The sequence below is a fragment of the Nanorana parkeri genome, unplaced genomic scaffold (assembly GCF_000935625.1).
Source record: "Nanorana parkeri isolate BGI_ZX_2015 unplaced genomic scaffold, ASM93562v1 scaffold818, whole genome shotgun sequence".
NCBI classification, from domain to species: domain Eukaryota; kingdom Metazoa; phylum Chordata; class Amphibia; order Anura; family Dicroglossidae; genus Nanorana; species Nanorana parkeri.
Genome location: NW_017307086.1, coordinates 475,727 through 500,418, shown reverse-complemented (window position 1 = coordinate 500,418; position 24,692 = coordinate 475,727). Strand labels below are relative to the sequence as shown.

The following is a 24,692-nucleotide window of genomic DNA, read 5'->3' as shown; positions in this document are numbered from 1 at the left end:
TGTCACTCACTTTCCACCCAGTGACATAGTTACAAGGTCAAACAGAGAGAAACCCCATTCCCCCTTAGCCACATGGTAAAATGCAGAGCTTTACCATGCGTCTAGTGTCCGTTATATGGACAGCGGGGAGCCACAGTTGGGTTGTTACAACGCAAGGTACTGTTTACTTTTTTTGTTTAAAAAAAAACTTTATTTGGAGTGTGCAAACTGCTCACTCCATTCAGGCCCCCGCACAGCAGCTTGGTGTGGTTTCCTGGTGGTGCGGTTTCCTACATTGCCATCCAAGTCTGTATTTTTTCACAGTGCACTGCACCACAGATCACACCTGTACTGCAGTGTGAACATGGCACATAGAAAACAATTGCATTCTGTGCAGAGAGCTGCATGTTTCTGCTGCAGAAAAAATGTAGCTCTTTACACAAGTGCAAACAGGCCCAGAGTGAAGCTTAAACAGACAGCAATGACAAAACATATGGGGTTTCTAATCTTTAGTCTTTCCACAAAAAAAAAAAAAGTTTGGACTTTAAAATGGCCAAAATTCAGTTTAGTGAATGTATAGTTACAGTGTTCAAATACTTCCTATTCATTTAAATTCAAATGTTTGCTAGCTGTAGCTCTTAGTCTCAGCTATTGTTTCTGGGGAAGGTGAATATATGAACAGACCTGTCCCGGAGAAATGACCTTTAGTTATTAGCATGCTTTACATGGCAGTCCCTGGTTGCTAGGTGATGGGCTGACGGCGACTTTGAGGTGTGTGTGTATGAGTAAGCAAAAATTGATACTGTGTGCTCACATGGAGCTGACACCAAATACGTTTCATTAAATATGTGTTCTGTCCTTTGTTTCTGCCTTTAAAAATACAGGCGTGCTGGAGGCGTAATGTTATACAAAAGTAACTTTCAGAAGACAATGGTCTAAAGAAGAGACAGAGCAAGCCTTCCATTAACAGGCTGAGCATGGCTTAGTGTGAGAAGCTGTACAAGACGCACCATGGCCCAGATTGTCAGTATCAGCAAGAGTCGGCCATCTATCAACCTGCAGGGGGTCGACCCGGAGACGTGTACTATAGTATTCAAGAACCACTGGGCTCAGGTAATGAAATAGCGGCCAAAATATGACAGGAACTATGGAAATATATATATGTGTGTGTGTGTAACATTATGACCACTGAGAGGTGAAGTTAATAACATTGATTATCTCATTACAATGGCACCTAGAAGTGGTGGTTATAAATTAGGCAGCAAGTAAACATTTTGTCACTGAAGTTGATGCATTGGAAGCAATGGGCAAGAGTAAGGATTTAAGTGACTTTGACAAGGGCCAAATTCTGATGGCTAGTCTACTGGGTCAGAGCAACTTCAAAACTGCAGCAATTGTGGGATGTTCCTCATCTGCAGTGGACAGGAGTTCAAGGTGTTGACTTGGCCTCCAACTTCTCCAGATCTCAAGCCAATCGAGCATCTGTGGGATGTGCTGGGAAAAAAAGTCTGATCCATGGAGGCCCCACCTCACCTTACAGGACTTAAAGGGTCTGGTACTGATGGCTTGCCAGATACCACAGCGTACCTTCAGAGGTCTAGTGTAGTCCATGCCTCCACGGATCAGGGCTCTTTTGGTGGCAAAACGGGACCTACTCAATATTAGGCGGGTGGTCATAACGCTATGGTTGATAAGTGTATATATATCTAAATAGAATAGTTTGGAAGTTTCCAGTGATGGTTTAGCAGCAGCTAATTTCAGTTTGTTTCTAAACACCAGTCAAAGAAGGAAGAACAAATGAATATCTATAACCAGGATGACCTGAGTATTTTGTTATATGCTTTCCGAAGCACAACACTCAACATGAAGAATCCCATTGTTTTCATTAATTTACACCTGAGCATTGTGTTACCTTTGCTTGTAGCGTGGAGCGTGAAAAAGTAATATGAGCTTTTTGGGGGCAGAAACACAAATTTTTGGTCCCTAAAGGGCCTGAAAAATGCCTGAAAAACAAATTTTTGCATGAATTTGTGCCTAACAACCATCTCTACCTTCTAGTAACTAGCTTTCTATTGGCTAAAACAAAACACTCGAGCATGAAATGCCTGAAAAACACAAACAAATGTGCAGAAACACAAAAAAAAGGTTCACAATTGCCTCAAAACACTCACGCTGAAGTGTGAATTTGGGCTTAGATGCCACTTGTTTGGTTATAGCTAAACACCGGCATAAACAAATATCGTCTAAATAAAAGAACCATGTGCATTCTTGAATTTTGGTGTGCATCTGTGCAGATCTGTGCAGTTGTCCAGAATTAAACTTTACCTCTGTGCAGGAACTTAATGTAATAAAGACTGGTCACTGCTACTTTCTCTCCATGGCCAGGGTGACTGGTCTTGTATCTGCCCCCTCCTGTAGCTGGATCCCTCGCACAGCTCTGCTCTCTGCACAGGTTGTGTACAGCACAGTGATGATGTCACTGCTACTATTATAAGGACATATTTGTTTTTTCACAGGGATTTGCTGTACGCATATATATTTATATCTAATGAGAGTTTGGTGCCCAGAGTTCAGCTTCATATGACAAAGGTGAACTTTTGAAAGGAAAATTTCTAAATAATGCATACATTAAATCTGCATTAAAACACAGATTTTCAATATCTATTCTGTGCTTTCTTTTATTTGATTTATCATTGCATTGCATTGCATTAGGGATCTTCATCAGCCCCCCTAACATGGTACTTTCCCTTTTTTTTGTAAATTTCTTCCTCGTTTTCTCTTTGAGGATTCACTGGTCGGGTGCCTTCCTTCAGTAGTTAATTTGTTAGATCTTCCTGGGATCACTTTTAAACATCCTTGACTTTTCTAGGTTGCCAGTGCTAATAAGTAATTAGAGGAATACGGAAAAAGCACTCCCTGGAACCTCAACAAGAAGTAGGGAATAAATAAAAAATAAATGAACTATGTCAGAAACACGGTTGGTGCCCAAAGGGTGCCATGAGAGAAGGTAAAACAGTCTGGGATGAACCCGTTTCCAGCACTACTTAGAAGAAGAGAGAGGTGATAAAATCAGCTTCTCTATACAGATTGAATAAAAAGAATAGTTAAAATGTTACCTTTTTATAGAAATAATAAATTGATCTCTTATTTTATAGATGTTATCAGGGAGTTGTAAAGTCCCAGCATATACTATAATGTTATAACATCAGCATTGTAATAGGAATACATACTAGAGTTTGATAATGCAATCAAAGCTTACTTGAAAAAAAAAAAATCGCTTTTTTTTGTAGTGAGTGCTGCCTTCTGTCCATTCTCAATTTCTCAAGACTACATATGCCATCATTCATTGCTTCCAGCAAGCAATAGTGATGTTATATTGTGGGAAGTTACGAGGTTGAGTTGTATTTTGGACTGCAGACTCAGTCAGGGCCGGTTCACACCATAAAGTCCGCGTTCCAGTGCGTTTAGCCTGCGGAACACACTGGAACGCAAGCCAGCCGCACCCCTGCATTCAGGGGCGGGAGGGAGTCCGCAGCCACGCCCCCCACCTGCAGTGCGATCGCCCTCACCCGGAACGCAGGCACATTAGGGGGGGGGCGTGGCTGCGGTCGAACGCACTAGAACGCAGACTTTATGGTGTGAACCGGCCCTCAAAGTGGTGACACAAGGAAGAGCAAATTCACAGGGCTGAGTAAAATTGTGTCACTGCATGGAGGAAGTACATTCTACGGACATCTTCAATAAGCAAGTTTACAAACTTCTAGATCTATATGGTTATTAGGAATAGGATAAAACTTCAGTAGAGAAATACATATTAATTTTTAGTTTCAGACGATAGATATTCTTTAAAGAGGAATGTTTACAAGTTTAAACTCCGTAGTAGGTTTTTATGAATTAGAACCACTTGGAAGCTTTGAATATATCCACAAAGAAACAACTCAGGATCTCAGGTCATATAGGAAGCACCACCTTAGAAGCCACAGCATCTAAGATAAGTTCAGTTATAGTGACACATTAAATTCCACTTGCCACTTAACATAAATTCCTTTCATGTTTCTTAATTCAGTCATTAGATTTTTCCAACTTTCCTGTAAGAGTTGAAAAGCCCTTAAATATTGTATATAAAGATAAGCTTTGGATAGTGAGGGGAAGGAATAGAAGCCATGTCAGGTTTTCACTGCTATCCGGGGCACTGGTAGAGAGATTTTCCATCACTTCCTGCCCTGGTGACAATAGTTTCACAAGGCAGGAAGTAGGGAAAATCTTTTTTTATTTAGGTAGGCGAAGGCTTGAACTCCCATCAATATTTTTTTTGCCTCTTTCACTGTTGCTGATTTTCCCTCAGTACTTTTCTGCAAACCATTGTAACTTTGATAGAAAGAAATGGAAAATCTCTCTAATAAAGAGCCAGATAACCCAGTAAAAACTCAGGTATTTAAGTAGTAGTAAACTCTCAAAGTTTTCAAATAATGAATCCAGATCATACTAATGTACATTACCCACCAAAGTATTTCTTTACATTTCTACCCAAGCAGTTAAAGTCATCATGTTTCCAAACAGCTCGAACTCTATCAGCTCCACTTTCCTGAACTTCCTGTCCAATACAAGATCACAAGGGAGAGCACAATCACCAGCAAATGTCAAGCTTCTAGCTTGAAGAAGGGAGAAGGAAGGAGGGGGCACAGGTCCGTGTCTTGCCTTGCTGTGCCTGTGTGTTTGTGGCGACACGCACAGCTTACTAGCACGTGCAAGGTGGCTGCATAGGACCCCGCAAGGGAAAGTTTAACAGGGCCAGTACTCAGGGGACCAGCTGATTCTGCAGAAAACTTTTATACAAGCAGGAGCAGCATCCATTGTAAGTCATTTATAGTCAGCGTTGGCAATAGCTGAAAAACCGTTGACTGTTTTCTGTATCACTTTTCTCACACTTTCCGAAACTAAAAAAATAAAATAAAATTGTCTGGACATACACTTTACATTGAAAAAAGACATCTGTTTCACTTTGACCATCGTTATTTTAGTACTCATATTGATGAAATGACTGACTGGAAACTTGTGAGTTTCATTAATAAACAGTGTATATGGTAAGAATATTACTAGATACATTCAGAACTAGACCCAAAACTCAGTAGGTTAGTTTTGAACTGGAAATGCACATTTGGAAATTATCATCAAATTCCACATTTGGAATGCAGAAAGATAAAACTAAGCTTAACCCCATGTTGATCAGCTAACCTGATCTTTATATTAGAGATCAATATTCCTTTACATTATGTTCTTTTGTTATGAAATGGGAAACCTTCTTTCTTGATCCATTGTTGGCAATCTGACAATTCAACTGCCCTACAAGTTGTTGTGTATTTAGGTGCATGGTATATTTCCTTTTCCATGGCAGCCAAGAAATAATTAAAAAGCATTACTGAAACAACGCAATCGTGATATTTGGCAGTTTTTAATGGATTGCTGAATAGAAATTGCCTGCAGACGCTGAAACAAACTTCACTGTGCAGTCTCTTAGGACATGTCTAAGGCATAAGATACAATAAAAGGAACATTAACAGGGAACAATATTGTGTCTGTGGGGGGAAATCTCAATTTATAATCTTGTAGCGGACAAGCTTTCATTTGACCACCGCTACTTGTTTTCAGATGTAATAATAGACTCGCATTTTCTGCCAGGCAGACTCTACCTGAAGTGATGCTATCGATTTAAAAATTGTTTGTAATGATCCGGCAGTGTAGTAATTAACCCCCAACCATAATGCACAGTCAGACGTTATCCCTCACACAGATTTTTAAACACCTTGGAAACTTTCTATGATCACTTGGTGATCTTTGCCCTGTAGATATGCATACAATACATTTAAGGGTCACCTATCAGGAAGTAACATTGCAGTGCTTACTGCATCTTTAAGATAAAGATATACAGATATACTATTCTTAACCTAGCCATACACTGTAGGAAATGTAGCTGGTTCTTGATAAACAGGACAAAATAAACACAGTGGGTGGCCCGGTCAGCACCCTTATGTTTGGCATCCTTCCATCAGAAAATCGAAGGATTCGGTCAGAAAATGTAAAGCTAACAGTTACAGTAGCTACCCGCCACTGTCTGATTACAGTACCCCAGCGTGAGATTTGTCCATCCATGCTGTTTAGCGTGGATGGAGGAATCTGTTATTTTTTCGTTGTTGTTCAGCCCAACAGTGTATGGCCAGCTTTAGTCAGAGTCTGTTTACAGCAGCCTTTGTTATTTGCAGTCATATAAACTCAGAAACACATTTTGTTTGAATAGATCACACCAACAAAGTAAAATTTGCTTGTATGCCTTTACCCTATACAAATATCTTATAATGGGGTGGAGTCCCCGGTATAAGCTCTAATGTTTGTATATGTATATATATATATATATATATATATGTATGTATATATATATTAACTGAATTTGGACTCAACACTCCAGAGATGACCAGTACTGACCAGTACTTCTTTCAAGTTTGCCACACACTCACACAGTCTGATTTATGTTTGGAGAAACTGTGTATCGCCATTACTCTTTAGCCTCTCTCCATTTTATCCTTCGGAGTATGCACACCAATGTCATCAGACAGTCAGGAAACTGACCTGCTATTTGCTTTTTCTGCAGTTTTCAGGCCATTTATTGCCCACCTCACTATAAGTGTGTGATAAGGACCAATGTGGAGGCAAATCTTTAACCTCCCTGGCGGTATTCCTGAGTCTGGCTTGGGGTTAATTTGCTGTACCATAAGCGGTAACCCCGAGCCAGACTTCGCGTCTCTTACCTTGTCTGCGATCCCAGCTGTGTCCTCCGGCCGAATCCGTCTTCCGTGTTCCGCCCCTTGCGAGCGTCCGCGTCTCAGGGGGGTGGAACCGGCGGGAAGTTTAAAAGTTTTTAAAAAACCCCGAAAAACAGAGTAAAAAAGGAAAGAAAAAAAAAAAAGAATCATACCGCCAGGGAGGTTAAAGGGTATCCATGGTCAAAATCTAAAAATAAATACGTATTTCTATACTGAATTTTCATAAGTTCTATCCCACTCCGAATAATCATATCGATATGGATGTTTTAAACTTTCTCATTGACGATGCCCATAGAATGTACTTCCTCTGTGCACTGATACAATTGAACTCAGCCCTGTGTACTTCCTTCCTTGTCACAACTCTCACAAAGCCTGTCTTCTAAACTACAATTCAACATCTGAACAATGTAACATCATCATTGCTTGCTGGAAGCAATGCATGATGAGATATAAGATCTTGAGAAATCGATACTGCATCACGTCAAGCAGCTGGGAAACAGATGCAAAGCACACTGGGAACCCAAGAAGTTGTTGAAAGTATGGGCAAAGTATAATAAGTCAATGAACAAGTATAATCAGTTAATAAAAACATTTCACAAAGAAAGCATAATAATAATAAAAGGGAACTGGGCTACAAATTACCTAGCAATTGGAAGGCACTTAGGCAAAATAGAACAAAAGCACAGATTGCATTATATAAAATGCAAACAGTATTCTCGAGCAATGAATCACCACGAACCATCTCAATCAGAACCAGTAGATACTATGTATAATTCAGGCTCCACCCAATCCCCCCAAACCTTATATGCTGTGACTTTAGAAAAAAAAATTGGAAGGTGTGATTATTTTTGTTTTGTTTAAAATGGTACCTGGGTGTTGTAACTAACAGGGCTATTCACAAAAGGGTGAAGAGTTTGGAGACAGCAGGAGAAGTGAACAATCAAGGACAACGTAGCTGATTTGGAAAAATTCTCTAATTCAGCTCACTTTCCAGTTCAGCTATTTTGTCCTAGATTGTTCACTTCTCCTGCCTTCTCCAACCTCTTCACCCTTTTGTGAATAACCCTGTAAATGTTAGATGGGAATTGATTGTCATGGTGGCAGACTGAGATCACTGAAGAGTTAGAGGAAGTAAAGGGAAGATAGCTGATTCAAAATTAGCACTGAGCCCCATAGATCTCTATTTACCCCATAAAGCATTGTATAGTAATGTATAAGGTGGAACAGAGATGTACAGAGATGATGAGTAGAGAAATGAATTGAATGATGCTAGTCTTGTGTCAAGGCTTCCTGCCATCAGTGTATACGGAGAGCTTTGGAGAATCTCTCCAGTGCTTTCAAGCTACACAGATGAGGGAAGTGGCAATTAAACAGACAGTAACTGGCCACCTCCTGTACCTGAGAGAGATGTACTTTCTGACAGCATTGTAATTTTTGTCTTTGTAAAGCAGTGAGAATTACCATTTATATGTCACAAAAATATCCACTGTTTAGTAATGAGGACATAGTTTAACAGTTTGTTGCGAATACAGTTAAACGTACAACTTGAATTATTTCCCAGCACACTCATAATTTTCATTATATGATGTTCATTGGAATGGCTGTATGAAAGTGTAATATTCCAAACACACAAGAGTATGTTAGGTAAACAAATAATAAATACTTGTTCTGGAAAGGATAGATGTGGGCTTATGGGTAGTGGAGGAAATAATTCAGCAGTAGCACAGCAGATGTTGTTGTGCTTGTTAATCGTCTTGCCTCATACAAAGTCAGGCTCATTTTTATGTCGTTATATAACGAGAGGGTTTTTACAGTGAATCCAGGGTGATTTAACATTATATTACCCAGAGCAAAGCATGGTATGATTAGCTAAGAGTATAATAAAAGTAATGTACTGAACATTTGCCCTCCAACAATACATTCATATTAGTGATGGAATGAATGCGGCTGTGAGAGAAATATGGCTACCATTGCTGAACCCACCTTCTGAAAACGCTAGACGTCTGCTGCAGTACTCATCCAATGACCTCAATGTTTACTGTCTCAGTAACCTGGAACAAGTATGGCTTTTACACTTGCTTTATTAGTTGGTTTACTCCAGGAATTTAATTCAGGAAGTACTAAATCTAGAGCTAGCCAGGATTTAGTATTTTTAGAAGGAGGTCAGCAATGGCACCGTTCTAAAATAATGGATGCGCTTCTTCTGCAGCCTGTCAGCCGCTGTTCCTTGTATTGATCGATGGGGTAAAGCTGCAGAATGTTTGATAGAACAGGTCTGAGCTCTTTTATCTTCTTATTATGAAGATCAAAACCAATTTTCACAACTTTATCAGCCTGCCAAGCTCTAGATCAGCTGCTTTGCTGATGCTTATAGGCTGAGGTAGAGGTTGCCCTATTGAAGATCAGAACACCTTCTAATCTGGGGCAGAACCCTAAGGTTGACCATACATGACCCTTCGGTGATTGAGAGAGAATCAGGCTGTGTAGAGCATGCCTTGAAATGATAATTAGTACTTACAAGTGTTGCATTTGCCTATTGATGCAAATGGATATTTTTTTGAGGTGTGCAGAGATTTGCCAACCTTCCTTGGACACTGAGAGATGATGATTTTTTCTTGAGCTATTCTATATTGTACTTATATACTCATTTATTTTCTTATGGATCCCAAAGAAAGCACACTTTATAGACACATGAAGCCTGTGAAATGTAGAGTGCTCCCATATAACTAGCAAAACATTACATAAAAACATTAACAAACATATGAGCATAAAGAGAAGTATTATCTTCTTCATCCCAGCACTGCAGTCTGTTTATGGACAATAACCATTGACTCTACAAGCTGTTTAGATTTTTATAAAACTATTCTGTATCCAGCAGGAAACTTTAAAATAGGTGTTTAATGACTTCACTTTTTTTCCTGTTTTTTTTTCACTGTAATAGTTTGACTGTTCACTGGAAAGGCTTACAGTCCTTTGTTAGATATGGGAGCAGACAGACGATAAAATACACACGATAGGAGAATTTGAATTGTCGTATGTGGTTGGACCATACTACATGGCCGCATTTGTACTACAATGAAAAAGGGCACTATGCAGATTAATTGATCACTGTAGTATACAATGTAATGTTCCATAAAAACTGTACAATGTCAAATACCACCTACTTCATACATTACTTTTGATATTTCTCTATATTGTTTATTGAAATAAATTCCTTTTAAATTCAGTTCTGTGTAGTTATGGTAGCATTTGCATAATTTGGCTCATTAGGAAGAAATGACTTCCCCCAAAAAATATTTGCACCCATACTTATCCTTCATATGAGATTTTGTTGTTATTTCTTTGGAATGTGTAATTAAAATATTTGTATAAAATTTGCATCACTCCCTGCATACGAAGTAAAGCTTCACATTAGGTTTACCTTGACAGTTAATTAATTAACTGCTAAAATAATAAAGATATTGAAGAATAGGTATAAAAAAATTACACTATGCAGTTTGCCTGTCTACAATAGGAAAGCTGTATCAAGAATATTACCATGCATGCAGCTGCTGACCTCCTTCTTCAAATAATAGTTGCCTGGCTGTTTATGGCTTCAGTTCTTGAGTCACAGACCAGGAATGCAGATTCGGAAGTCAAAGTGAAGTCAGAACTCCTGGTCTGCAAACTTTTCCTGGTCTGTGCCTCTAAAAATATTGAAGCATATCTAAACCCCAAAACAAGAATGTAATATATTACAGCTTATTACTCCTTAGACCTCATTCACACAGCAAATTGTGCCCACTGAAGCACTATACACCGGATTCCTGCATCTGAATTCACATGTGGATGCAGAGAGTTGCGTCCGCTGAGCCTGTACCTAGCAATGGCCGTCTTACAGTGGCTACAGCTGTCCACCTGTGTTTGGATGTAATGGCACATGGCGCCATTAACTGCGGTTAGGGAAAAATGATCGTCCCTGGAAGCAAACAGCATGCTGTACATCCAAGGGCGATCAACTAACCGCAGATAATCACTCCTTGTGCGATTACACCCAAATATGGCCAGACAGCTGCGGTCGCTGTTAGCCTCTCATTGCTTTGTACAGGCTCAGCGGCCGCAACTATCTGCATCCATCTGTGAATCCAGCAAGTTTAGAGACTTGACAGCCAGACAGCCAGCATTTTCAGAAGGAGAGAATAGCAATAGCAGCCTTGATAAACTCTCAGTATATATTCAGGCTCCTTTATTGGTACTTCTGACAGTCCTACCATATACATCATTAAAAAAGAAAAACCAAGAAGAAAGTGGTTCAGTAAAACAGGTTCCTTCTGAATGATTAACAGGGACCCACCCCTTCCCTTTCTCCTGGCAGAGATAAATCCATTTGGTTTAATTTACACAGGTAAATGTGTAAACTTGCAAATTGAATAATAGCTTTCAATTTCACCTAAAATTCTTCTATATTGCTTTCCAAGGGTGCCGATCGAGTACCAGGTAAAGCATATAAAGTAACCCAGATGGAAGTGTTAGTGAAGCTGAATATATTATTCAAATGAATGTTGTTACATCCTGAGCACACATAAACTGAGTGTCTTAAAACTCATCATATTCTATTTCTATAGAAAGTGGAATGACTTCTTTAGTCTCAGAAACTGTCACATAAAGGATTTGACATATGGCACCAAGATCACAAATCAAGAGACAGCAAGCTTTCAATGGCCTACTGTCCTATGAGATGGGATTACTATCCGAAGCATCAAATCCCTCACACCTCCCATAATGGCCTTCTTTATACAGGGTCAGCACAGTATGTGGGTTGATGTTAAACGTGTTTGTCAGAAGATGAAACTATACCCCATAGTGTAAACTGTAAAGAGCCTAAGCTGCTTATACACGTACATGGTCGTTTTCGTAACGTGCATTAGGAATTCTAAAAGTTAATGGGGTTAAAATCGATGATTGTTTTTCACTGACAAAAAAAAATTTAAGGAACGGGATGAAATGTTTTTCTCAAATAAACAAAATTCTTAAAGTGAATGCGGCTTTTATTCAGGAAACTACATTCATTCCAAAATCAAATGTTAAAACCAAACAAAAATTCCAAACGACATTCAAGTCTCTGCTAACATTGTCATATGTTATAATGAGATTTTTTCGTATGAATGTTTGTACAAAATTCTAATAGTTTGTACCCATTTTAAGATTCACCAAGGCGTTCATTGACCATATGGTGTCTGCAAGTTAATCCTAAAGAGGGTGCTCCATTCCACTTAAACTAACACACAGAATGGCAGGTCTAACATTTAGATGACTGGTGTTTGTTCTTTCAGTGGGTGGACTTTATTTGAAAGTTAAATAATAACTACAGTGTTAGGATTATGTAAACACTCCTTAAAGAAGAACTCTGGCCAGTATAAAACTTAACCCTTGCAGTGGGGCTACCCCTTCACTCCAAGGGTTATGTGCTCATTTACGTCTACATAACTAAATTGTTATATAGTTATGATTTACAGGGCCTGCACCTAATTCAGAATAGAATAACACATACATTAGTTAGTTTAATACCCATGCATGCTCCTTAATATACTTCATACTGCATGTGCTGCATAACTGTGTAACTGAGTGTTTTTAAACAAGATACATAGGGGTCTATTCATGAAGCAGCCGAAGGATCTAGCCGTAGCTTCGGCCGATCCTTCAGCTAGCTTCGGCCCCAGGACCCCTTCAGTTCAGTAGAACCAAAGAGCTGCTGTACGGGCTATTCACAATAGCCCGTACAGCTCCCGAACGTTGCCGAGCGACTCAGTCGAGCCGAACGCATATGCCTCGGCCAAAGCTGGCCGCGCTGAAAGCCAAAGCTGGCCGAGCGGCCGGCCATTGGCCGGCCGACAGCCTGCTTCTGACAGCTGGGCAGAGCCAGCCGTGATGTTACGGCTAGCTCAGGCCACTTGCAGAGAGATCAGCGTCCCTGGTTACCAGCTAACCAGGGACACTGATCTCCAGACAGCAAACTCTCCCAGGGGCGCTGGGAGTCTCCCGCTCCCGGCCGCCCAGGAGAGAAACACTTCTTTTTCTTTTTTTTTCTTTATTCTGACATGAAGCCGTGTCAGAATAAAGAAAAAGCAGTGTTTCTCTCCTTGGCGGCCGGGAGCGGGAGACTCCCGGCCGCCAAGGAGACTTTTTCTTGTTTTTGACGGCAGCAGAACTGCCGGCCAATAGAAAACAGTTGGGCGGAGCTAGCTGTCATTGCTAGCTCCGCACAATCGTTTTCTATTTATTTTTTTCTACTTTTTAAACTATTTTTCTGTTCTGCTCGGTCCCACGAAGGGCTGTTCGGCACTGCTGTTCGGCATCTATAAGAATAGACCGAACAGCAGCGAGTAGCCTGCCGGAGGTTCGGCTCAGCCGATCCAGATGTTGGATTGGCTGAGTCGAACTAATTCTGCACTTCGGGTTGGCCGAACATGCTGAGCATGTTTGGCCGACCCGAAGCCACCCGATGTATGGCTGATTTCAGCCGATATATGGCTGAAATCAGCCGTACAAGCCTGAAGTGAATAGCCGAACAGCGTTCGGCTCACTTCGCTTTAGGTCGGTCATTCACTCGGCTTCCTACGGCAGCTTAGTGAATAGACCCCATAGTAGATATTAGGCACGGGACACAATACAATTAGCTCAATACATGGTTCGTGCCTATTCCAGATACCTTGGAAGCTCTTTGTAAATATGTAATGAGTCACCTTGGAGTTGTGAACATTATCTAACCTAATAAGTAACAGCTGTCAGGTGAATATACCTGTTGTAGTTGTGTGCACTTATCTGATTATTAACTGAAAGTGGTGCAGCAGGTGCTCTCATTGGGTGTAGTATGTGAAAGCCGACAAAGAGTTGTGTTGTATACAAAAACCAGTTACATATCAATTTCCATGTTTCCTGCTGCTTATTGGAAAAAAAAATCAAGGCAGACTATAACTGGTTTCTTTGAACAGGGACAGTTGTTTTTTTCATTTTTTTTTATTAGTACAGCTGCCCTCGTCTATGAAATGTCTACATTTTGGGGCCTGTTTACAAATGTTTTTACCCAAGATTTACACAACTTTCACCAAAGGTTCACCCATTTTTCACACAATAGTATTTTAGAAAAAGAGGTGAAAGATGTGTGAATTGTGGGTGAAAATAGTTGATAAATTATAAATGGCTACAGTGCCATTCACTTCAATGGTCCGCCATGTCCCCTCCTGCCCCACTCACCCTATGTTCCCACCATAAGCATGCGTTCCAGTCCGATTCTGGCCGGAACGCACTGCCTCGCATTGCGGCAGGCTCACTTTTTTGCAAGGCAGGAGGGGGCGTGGCGGGCCATTGAAGTGAATGGCACCTTAGCCACGGCCTCTGGCCGCAATGCGACTGCCTGCATAGGATCGCAAAGCACATTGTGCCTGTGGTCAGTTGCGATCAAAATGCTGCAAGCACTATTGCATTGCGGGCGGAGAGCGTGGCTACGGTGCCATTCTCTTCAATGGCCCGCCACGCCCTCTCATGCCCGTCAAAAAAGTGAGCCGGCCGCAATGCGAGGCAGTGCGTTGCGGCCAGAATCGGACCGCAGCGCACTGCTTATGGTGTGAACTAACCCTCAAAAGTGAGCCGGCCGCAATGCGAGGCAGTGCGTTCTGGCCAGAATCGGGTCGGAAACGCACTGCAACTGGTGTGAACGGGCCCTAACTCTGTTCCTGTCCAACTGGGTGTTTGTGTTTCAGCTCCTCCTGTTGCATTTTCTATAATCTCCAACAGGATAAGTAATAAGAATCCTGAAGCTGTCAGGTGGTTTAACTCTCCAACATCTGGTCTCTCATGCAACAGAATGAATGTTTCACTGAAGGTGCTCAGACAGCCTTGTCCAGGATTTTATGAATGCCTGAAACCCACTTCTACAATATGTAGCAACTGCTATACAGTACATTTTTATTTATCTACCTTTATTCAGGAGTGTTATATCATTGCTAAACGAACTGCAGTAAAATCAATTGGGAAACATAAAAACTGCAGCTGAGAATAACAAAAGTACATCATATAGCTGAATTTAAAAGTGACTAAAGCCCATCTTCGGGCAGACCAGTGTGTTCACAGTGAGCTATGATAGTGAGCATAGCACAAGATCGTGTGACAAGAGGCTACAGTCCTACTCTAATGCAAGAAGAGAAGTTTGTTAAACCAAGGAGTGTGGAGTAAAAAAAACACAAATTGAAGGTTGGCCCAATTTAGTATTTTAGCACAATGGCACATTTCCAGGAGAGCATTTGCAGTTTAGCAATTCACATTAATTATCGCTTAGTTGTTTTTTGAAATATGCCACAGTTTAGTTTTCTGTACTTTTTGTATCTCTTTCAGATTCCTAATGACATATTTCATCTTATACAGGGAATGGATATATCTAGCATTGTAAACAAGTGTACTACAGTTCTGGGACTGTTTGGCTCCTGCTCACCAATTGGCAAAATATTGCAAATGAACATTTACAGTGTCTTGATTACACTGTGGTGATATGATGTGATAACTGAGAGTGGTTCAAATTAAGCTTCATTAAGATTATTGCTCATTCTGAAACATGCATTTTTGTCTATGATGTTGCGCTGATGTTTAAATTGGTTTCTTCTGTATAAATATTTAAAACCGCTATTCATTTACAGCATTAATATGTAAACACTTGTGATGTTTAAAGGAACTGTGCTATTTGTATGACCTTCATATTTTGCATTTATATAATTTTTATGTTCTCGTAGGTTCAGCGCATTTTGGAAAAGCATGACCCATTTAAGAACTCTCATGCAAGATACGGATCGATTTCTGCGGATGAAGTTAGTGCCGTACAGAATTATGTGGAACACATGATCTTGCTTTTAATTGAAGAGAAAGTGAAAGATGCCGCCATGGGGCCTATTCTGGAGTTTGTGGTGTCAGAGAATATTATGGAGAAACTATTTCTATGGAGCCTCAGGAGAGAATTTACTGATGAGACCAAATTTGAGCAGCTAAAGATGTATGATTTGCTGGTGACCCAGTCTCATCAGCCTTTGCTACATCACAAGCCTATACTGAAGCCATTGATGATGTTATTAAGTACTTGTTCGGGGACATCAACTCCGAGTGTGGAGACTGAACTGGTTGTTCTACTTAACCAGTTATGTTCAATCCTTGCCAAAGATCCATCCATCTTAGAATTGTTTTTTCACACCAGTGAAGACCAAGGAGCTGCCAACTTTCTTATCTTCTCCTTATTGATACCCTTTATCCACCGAGAGGGCACAGTGGGACAACAGGCTCGGGATGCCTTGCTCTTTATTATGTCGTTATCAGCTGAGAATAACACGGTTGCACAACATATAGTTGAGAGCACTTACTTCTGCCCGGTAAGTTTAACTTTTTGCTGTATTGTATTGTATACCTTGTAACCTTGCCGGTACCACACCCGTATTTAATATATTCAGGGAACGCTATTAAAATCTTTTATGCTGTAAGTCACTTTATTATAGTGGACCTCGACTCAAAAATTTAAAATTTGCTATCTTATATGGAACACCTCAAAATTTTTATTGTACTCTGAAAGATCTACCTTTCGACTAGAATGTACCACCTTGGTTCATGCCTTAATCCTCATGCATTCATATATGCCGGTTAACATCATCAAAGGCACTGCTACCTCTAAATGCTAGACTTGCAAGATTTGGAATGAGATGTAATAATGTCACTACCGCTAACTATTCTCCTGAGGGTTTGCTGGAGAGGAAGCTGTACCTTGCTGCTTCTGCTTCATTCATTCTGTGAATCTGAACCTCTACTGCTGATTCTTGAATATTCCCATACCATTCATCAGATCACTAGTCATCAGGGGGCAACTCTAATATGAGGAAGCCAAGCCCGTTCTCTATCAATATGACCACCTCCACAAAGATGGTGTGCAAGATTAGCTACACAGACCACAGGCACTTTTAGTCCTTTTCCGTCTGCTTTCCTTTTCTGGGTCCTGCCAAACTAACTATTTAAAGATGTTAAAGCTTCCAGGTGTACATCACCTCAATCATACTGATTTTCTAAAACATACTGGGCTTTATTTATACCATAAAGGTGACATGAATCACAATAATTTTGTATAGTCTACTTAGTGAAGCAGTGTACTAATCTGTGAAGATGTGGAAAGGTCAATGATTATGGGCAACCAATTAAAACCATCCAGGGATGAACCAGTCAAAGTATAAGTATTTTTCACAAGCATACATTTATATTTTCTACACATTTACATGCAGACTATAGCCAGCGGAATAAATGTTGAGAATGGCACAAACTATAACACTATGAGTGTTCTTAAAGCAGTCATCTTTTATTCATATGGTTTAAATCTAAGTTTTATTTAAACTGTTGCTGTTATTGCCCCGGGCAGTATTATTTTGCCAACTGCTGTACTGGTGCATGAAACACAATATTTTCATGCTGACATTTTCAGGGTTATTCACTAAAGGGTGAAGAGTTTGGAGAAGCAGGAGAAGAGAAACAATCTAGGCCAAAATAGCTGATCTAGAAAGTGAGCTGAATTGGAGAATGTTTCCAAATCAGCTATATTGGCCTAGATTGTTCACTTCTCCTGCCTTCTCCAAACTCTTCACCCTTTTGTGAATAACTCTGTTTGTCTCTGTTTTAGATGGTCCTTCTTATTGAGGTCAAGGAGTCTTAAAATGTTAAAAACAATTGCAACAGCCAGATAACTAGCATCAATTAATAACCCTTTATATAGAATACAATATATGCTTTCAGTTGTTTAGTTTTAGCAGGCTAATGAAAGATCATTTCTGTCTGGCCCACATCCCCTGTTTACGATGGTTTTATTGCTTAGGGTACTATTCTGACTTTGGATACAGATGTATATGACTTAGTAGAAATCTCTGTGACCGAATATCAATTGAGAACAATTGAGAACAATTGTTTGGTACTGGTATTGCTTTTGACTTGGGGCCTAAGTGACCCATGTAGCAGGTCACTTTTGCAGCAAAGCTTGCTGGAAGTCAGTGGGGGTAGCAGTGATTTTCTACCACTCTGTCATCTTGTAAAGTCTAAGCAGATGTCAAGGCACCAGTAGACAAATCCTGTATAAATAAAAAAACATAAACTTAAAAAAATTGTGACAGTACTATAAGACAATGTTTTCTAAAATCAGGTCTCATGATCCTGCTGGTCTGCTTCAAATGTCAAATGGTGCAGCCTGGAAAGGGGAACCCCTGTATCAAGTTATTAATAACAGATATGGTCCAATGGGAACAGATTTGCAAACCATAAATAGTCATAACACAGGGAACTATGATTCAGTAAAATTGCTTCTATGGGTGGGGGTGGAGAGGTGCAGATTTCCCTGTAGGATTCCCTAGGTAGTGCATGCTCTACCATGGTGGCACCAGCAGTGGCAGAACTTCCACCAATTTATTTTGGTATCAGCACTACAACTTAAAGGAAAGCTGACTGACACTAATATTTAGTGCCTAATAGAACAGAAATGCTCGTTTTAAGTAATGTAAAAGGTAAGGCACACTCCTTACAGATATAAATTACTACAGATGGATATAAAAGGCACTTTTTGCTAGAAGTATGGGAGCTACCATTGATGACTTGCTATGGGGTTGAAACATTCATCCACTATTGTGCACCAAGTACTGTATACAGAATGCATACTTTACAGGCTGTATGCTTTTTCCAGGTCATTGACTCACTAGGTACCAAAGCCTGAATTAAGATCACAGCCTGTACCTTTACAAACAAGCCTGGAATGAGAGATTTCCTATATTTTTATCATCACATGTTTAAGGTTGGATGAAGTGATGTCCAGGTTTCCAAACATAGATTTAATAACCAGTTCTCCTGGTGTTCTGACATCATTAACAAAGATGACCAGCAGAGATCTGTGGTATTTTAGTTACTAGTATCCTGCTGAAAAGAAGAAATGACATTAGTGTATGTGAGATAGTGCTGATTAAAGTCAAAATGGAGCCCTGGAATCATTGTGAAGCCAGAGATTAAAATACGCCTCACTACTTTTGTGACAGAGCTAAAAGCTGTCCTTTTATGTTAGGATATTCTCCATTTGCTTGTGTGCTTTAACTCCAGTTTTCTCATAATCTGACAACAAGCTGGTACCTAGATATCTTCTAACCAAATAAGTGGGTTTTTATGACTGTGGCAGGGACATTGAATGAGCCATGGAGAATAATAATGTAATTTGTAAATTAGTACAATAAATTAAAATAAAAACAGACATTGACTTTACTTTTCTTTCAGGTCACATGGGTATATTTACTAGTGTTCTCATCTGATCCAAAGTCAGCAAATTACAGGGCTAATGGCTGCTAGCAGATGGCAGTGCAGGGCCACGCTGCACCCTGACTGTCTGATTGACATCTGGCTCTGCCTCTCTAGAGCCAGAGCAAGCTCTGCCCACCCTCCAATGAGCACTAAAGAAGCAGAGGGAGGAGGGGGTATCCCTGCAGGCAAGAGTGAGTGACAGTTGCATGATCAGTCAGTTTTAGGAATAGAGCCGTTGTGTCCCATCTGGCTCTAAACTGTGGAAAAAGGAAAACAAGATCAGAAATCAAGTGAGAAATCCAGAGACCAATTAAGGCTGCTACTAAGCAAGGTAGCAGCCATGCCCCCATCCCTTCAATTGACTTTGATAGGCATTGCAATTGTATTTTCATTGTTTATTCTAGCATGGCCTCTCCCCATCAGACAACAACTGCCCACAGGTACATCCTCCCTTGACAAGCAGGTGCACAGCTTTGACCAATGGTGCCATCCTTGTGGTTTACATGAACGATTAAGCTGGGCCCACTGGCCCTCCAGCCTAGGCTGCCTTGTGAATGATCCGGCTCTGCAAACATATGATGATGTGTTGGCAGCTCCCACATTCAATTGCTCTGTATGTTTTGTCCTATTTTTACTGCTCACTGTAAGCAAAGATGCCTGGCATTTCTTAATGTACATTCTTTTTCTTAGGAATCTCTTAAGAGATTTCTAAGAAAAGATGAACGGGTTAAGATGAAAGGGCACAGAATAACACAAAGGTGTATTGTTGTGTAGATATGACGTAGAACAGAAGAAAATGTCAGGATTATTTAAGTGTCCTTTAAGACAGACATAGCTTGTGCAATTATGCATAGTCTCCTTCCTTTATTTTTCACTTCTGTAAACCTGCTACCCAGTTATATAGGTGGAGATTGACGGAAACTCTGCGTGGTACTAAAAGTTCCCATTTGCATATGTTTACACAGAGCAACATGTTGCTATGGAAGCTTTGCAGAACTATGTAATTATGTGAGAAGCCTGGACTGCGTGCTCCTACCTCATAAATGAGCTTAGAGGATTTGTTGTTTGCAGCCATCTATTAATGTTGTTTTAGAGCTCAGGGAAAGAAGGACAGACTTTCATTTTCTGTCTCTGACCACAGACAACCCACAAATACAAAACAATGCAATTAATACAACCTGGACTTAGGATATGTCTAATTTGTTTGGGCATAATATAGGCAAATGTTATATGTTAGTCTACTAGAACACACAGTGAAGTCATACATTCCCATCGTTTTGCATACAGAAGTATTTGTATAAAACATACATTCACTATTGTAGTGGAATTTTGATACTAACTCATACACGTCATGTTGTTGATATTAGTTAGCACATACATTATTATTATTATTAATAATAATAATAATAATATTATGTAATAGATAAAGTTATTTAGTCCTAGAAGTTGACTAGCTTTAGCCCTCATTCACACTGTAATCGGTCCGCACGTACAGCTCTGTGCTGCGTGGCCGTATCGAGCAGCTCTCGGGAAGGACAGGTGCTGCGTGTGATTAGTATGCAGCCCCCTTCCTTCTCCATGGGACTACGCAGCTGCACGCCCCCCTACACTCACCTCAAGTGCATGTCCGTAGGGGTGTGTGTTTCCTCGCTCGGACGCAGACAGGATCCATCTTGTCAGCGTACGAGTACGCTCACACGCACCCCTACGGATGTGCAGGCCAGGTGAGCATAGGGGGACGCATAGTCCCATAAAGAAGGACGTGGGCTGCGTATTATTCACACGCAGCACCTGTCATTCCCGGGAGCTGCTCGATACGGTCATGCAGGCAGCACGGAGCTGTACGCGCGGGCCGATTACAGTGGGAATGAGGCCTTGTTGTACAGACATACAGAGGAACTTTAGATGAACCCTAAGAACATACATACTTGGCACATGTCCAGTCCATGTACTTAGACATACTGTCTAAGAAATGTCAGATTTATGGCTAGTTGCAGTGATGTAGAGCTTGGCAACCAATGATATTGTAGCCTGTATGTTTCTATCATAACATTTCTTATAAAAGGGGGCCTGCGAGCCCTAGGCCTTTGAGCTTGCTTATGCCTGTTCCCAGCTGCAGCTTTTATCATTAAACCTAAAGTGTATCTATAGCCAAACTGTTTTTTTTTTGTTTTGGATAGTCAGTGTCAATTTTTACTGCAGTCAGAGGCTCCATTGGAGAGATTCCTGCACTTCCTGTCTGATAAAAAAAACTTTGTCCCCAAGTCAGAAAGTGAGGGGAAATATCTCTAACAGCAACACAAACAAGAGTAAACATTTTTTGGAAGTTAAGTACAGGGTGAAAGGCCCTTAAAAAGGTCTTAAAGACCCCTAATGTCTCAAAAAAAGAGGACCTGTCACTTTAAATTGCCTATCATATAGGGGGCTTATTATCCCCTTACTGTATGTGATGGCAATAAAGTTAAGTGAAAAACAAAAGGTTAAAAAAAATTAGTTACAAGAAAAAATATATATTAAAAAGTCACATATAAAAACAATAAAAACCACTAAAACATTTTTTCAGGGCAGGCGTTGGGTGCGCTTATGTGCAAAAACTACGATCGCGGCCATTGCGCCGCACATGTTACATATCACTGCGAACGTCGGAGTGCAAGCAATAATTTTAGGGCCATCAATCACCGTTAACACTAAACTGATGAGTGGTAAAAGCTTTTAAAGCGTCTCCAATGGCACAGGCAATTTTAAAGCTTGACATGTTTGGTGTCTATTTATCCGACGTGACCTCGCCTTTTATATTTTACCAAATGTGGGTAATAATAAATGTTTTTTAACATAATGTAGGGAAAACTTTTTTTTTTCTCAACATTTTTGGTACTTTTTTCGCTATAGAAAAACATAACATAACATTTTTTAAATACCACCAAAAGAAAGCTCTATGTGTCCCCCAAAAAAAGATATACAATTCAGTACAGTGTTGCATGAGCAGGAAGGGGGTGTAAACACCCCGGTCTACAAGTGGTTAAAGTGCACTTACTCTCAAAAAAGCCAGGCAGAGAGCAACAGATTAGTCACTGCTCTCCCAGCAGCTGATCTTTTTGCCAATACTGGCCATCTTGGGAGAGGCAGGGCTTTGCTTCCTCATGTGAAAGCCTCCAGCAAGGAGAACAGTAAGTAGCACAGTAATGACATCAACAAATCTCACTCCACATCTCCTGAGACTTGCAGTCACCCCCTGCACCCACCATGTGATGCCACTGACCATTGTGACTATTCTTTTATAAATATGTGTCCACCTTTTTGAAAAGGTGGAATTTTCCTTTAACCCTAAATATGTAGTTAAAATTTGAGTTAATCCTTGGGGCTCACATCAGCCCGCCCGTTTTAGTGCATGGGCCGGTGTCCATGTGTGCCGGTGATGCTGCAGCGGTTTTTACAAAGCTCTTACTTTGAGACGTTACTTATAAATGTTTACAGTCAGTTATGTTTTTATGTAAAAAGACACATATCACTTTTGTTGTACTGTGCTCATGCAGTGTGGCTGGGAGGGCTCCATGTCAAACTGCTGCGCCCCTCGAGATGATTCATTTGTAGAACAAGTCAATCGTCTAACCTTTATTCTGTTGAGTGAGTTTGATGCTTTGTATCTCTTCATCATAGTAATGATTTTTTCCTGTCTGCTGTTTGCTGACTTATAGTTGCCTGGGGATTTGTGTGTCAAGCCAATATATATATAAAATAGCTATTGTCCTTTCACAATGCAGAGAGTTGTGTTATGAGTATTGAATAGAGGCACCTTATATTTGATAAAGGCATTATGCTTTGCTCAGCAGGCTGAACTCAGTGATACAAATAAAACATCAAATTTTGTTCTCTGATATGGATATAGCTCATAGAAATTTATTAGGCCAGTCTAAAAGTTTATCTGAAGGCAAAACATGTTTTTTCTAGTTTTGGATAGAGTGGGGAAGGGTTAAAACGTTGCCAGGTTTTTATTGCTGTTTCCCCCCCTGGGGAGATCTACAGTCTCTATTTGTCCTGGTGAGAATTACGTTCTTTTTTTTCGTTGTCACCAGAATAAAGCAAATATTTTAATGAGGACCATTCTTCTAGGTACAACTGTGTAAGAGGGGATTTTACTCACTTTAGAGAGATTTCCTCTCACTCCCTGCTGTGTTTAGGACAGGAAGTGAAGGAAAATCTCAACCCTAACCTCAATGGAACACAGTTGGCAACAGAAAACTGACAGTGGCTTCTGGCACTTCCTACTTTATCTAAAAAAAAAAAAAAAAGGGGCTTTAGATAAATTATAAGAAATATTCTAAAGTATCCCTGCAGTCTTAAAGAAGAACTCTGGGCTTCATTATTGTTAACCCTTACTGTGGGGCTAGCTCCGCACAAGAAGGGTTAAGTGCTCATTTTTGTCAAGGGACAGCCGGCTGGCTGCTACTATGGTCCCAGCTGCTTGACTCCTCCTCCACTCCAAAGATGGTATGTCCCTCGGTGCTCTCATGTGCCATAGGACATGATGACTCAGGGGACCTTAGACGCCTGGAGCAGAGGGGGAGAGAGGCTGAAGGGACTGGCCTTATAGTCAGCGGGCTGCATGGATCAAGTCAGTATAACGTTTGTATTTTTCTCTCTAGACGAAAATGAGCACTTAACCCTTGCAGTGCAGGGGTAGCCCCACTACAAGGGTTAAAAAAAACTTTTCCTGGAGCTCTTCTTTAATGGAAACTTGTTATTGAGAAGAATATGAATGATGTTGTGCTGATAAAAAAATACTCGTCTTTTGCTTCTAGACTTTCAGAGGTACTGACCTGGAACCAGCATGCAAATCATAGAAAATAGAGCTCCTTATCTAGTTCCAGGTCACTTACTTGGAAAGTACTAAAGCCATTAGCCTCTGAAGCCCAGGGAACTAGTATTTTCAGAAAGGGGCTCAGCAATAGCAGCCTCCATACTTCTTTAGAGTTAGTTCCCTTTAAACAGTACATGCATTAGTGTATAGTCTGTTTCCATTGTTTCCACTGTTTCCACAAGGTGGCACTGTTGGTAGTTGAAAATGTTATTTATTCAGTTGATTTTAGGGAGTCTGACCTTTCTAATACAGATGTACAATGATCTGTATGAATACAAATCTGTAGCTTAGGTTAGGTACAGCGTTTTACTCACGCATAAAAGTACCGTTAGTTGCTTTTATTGTCCATTAAACTGAATATATGTACAACATGTATATTTTAAGAGCCCAAACTGATGTTTAAACTTTATCTACATTGACAATATGGTCGTTCGTTACTTGGCATAGTAAGCAGCAAATTTATAGGGACGCTTTGATGCTGAGCTGGTGAAAGTCAACACCAGAAACAGTGAACTAGCACACATTACTGTCTGAGGGAATCAGTAAGCAGAATATATAGCCTTGCATAAATGTTAAGTGGAATATACTGAACTTCTTGCTATTTTAATGCTGCCTATTAGATAATAATATTGCAAATGTCCAGCATAGCCTAAATAAATGCAAATGCAATAAACAGGGTAGGAAAAAAAAGAGGGATTTTATATTACTGCTCT

General features: G+C 40.3%; 1 protein-coding gene across 1 annotated transcript in view; it reads left to right on the top strand.

Moving 5' to 3' along the window:
• Window positions 1-24,692, top strand: part of FAM160A1 (family with sequence similarity 160 member A1) — a 185,918-nt gene that overhangs the window by 87,194 nt on the left and 74,032 nt on the right. Inside the window, exons 3-4 of the mRNA XM_018565148.1 lie at window positions 864-1,092; window positions 15,560-16,186. Of these exons, the coding sequence (XP_018420650.1) occupies window positions 991-1,092; window positions 15,560-16,186 (729 nt within the window). The 5' untranslated portion in view covers window positions 864-990. The remainder of the gene's footprint in view (window positions 1-863; window positions 1,093-15,559; window positions 16,187-24,692) is intronic.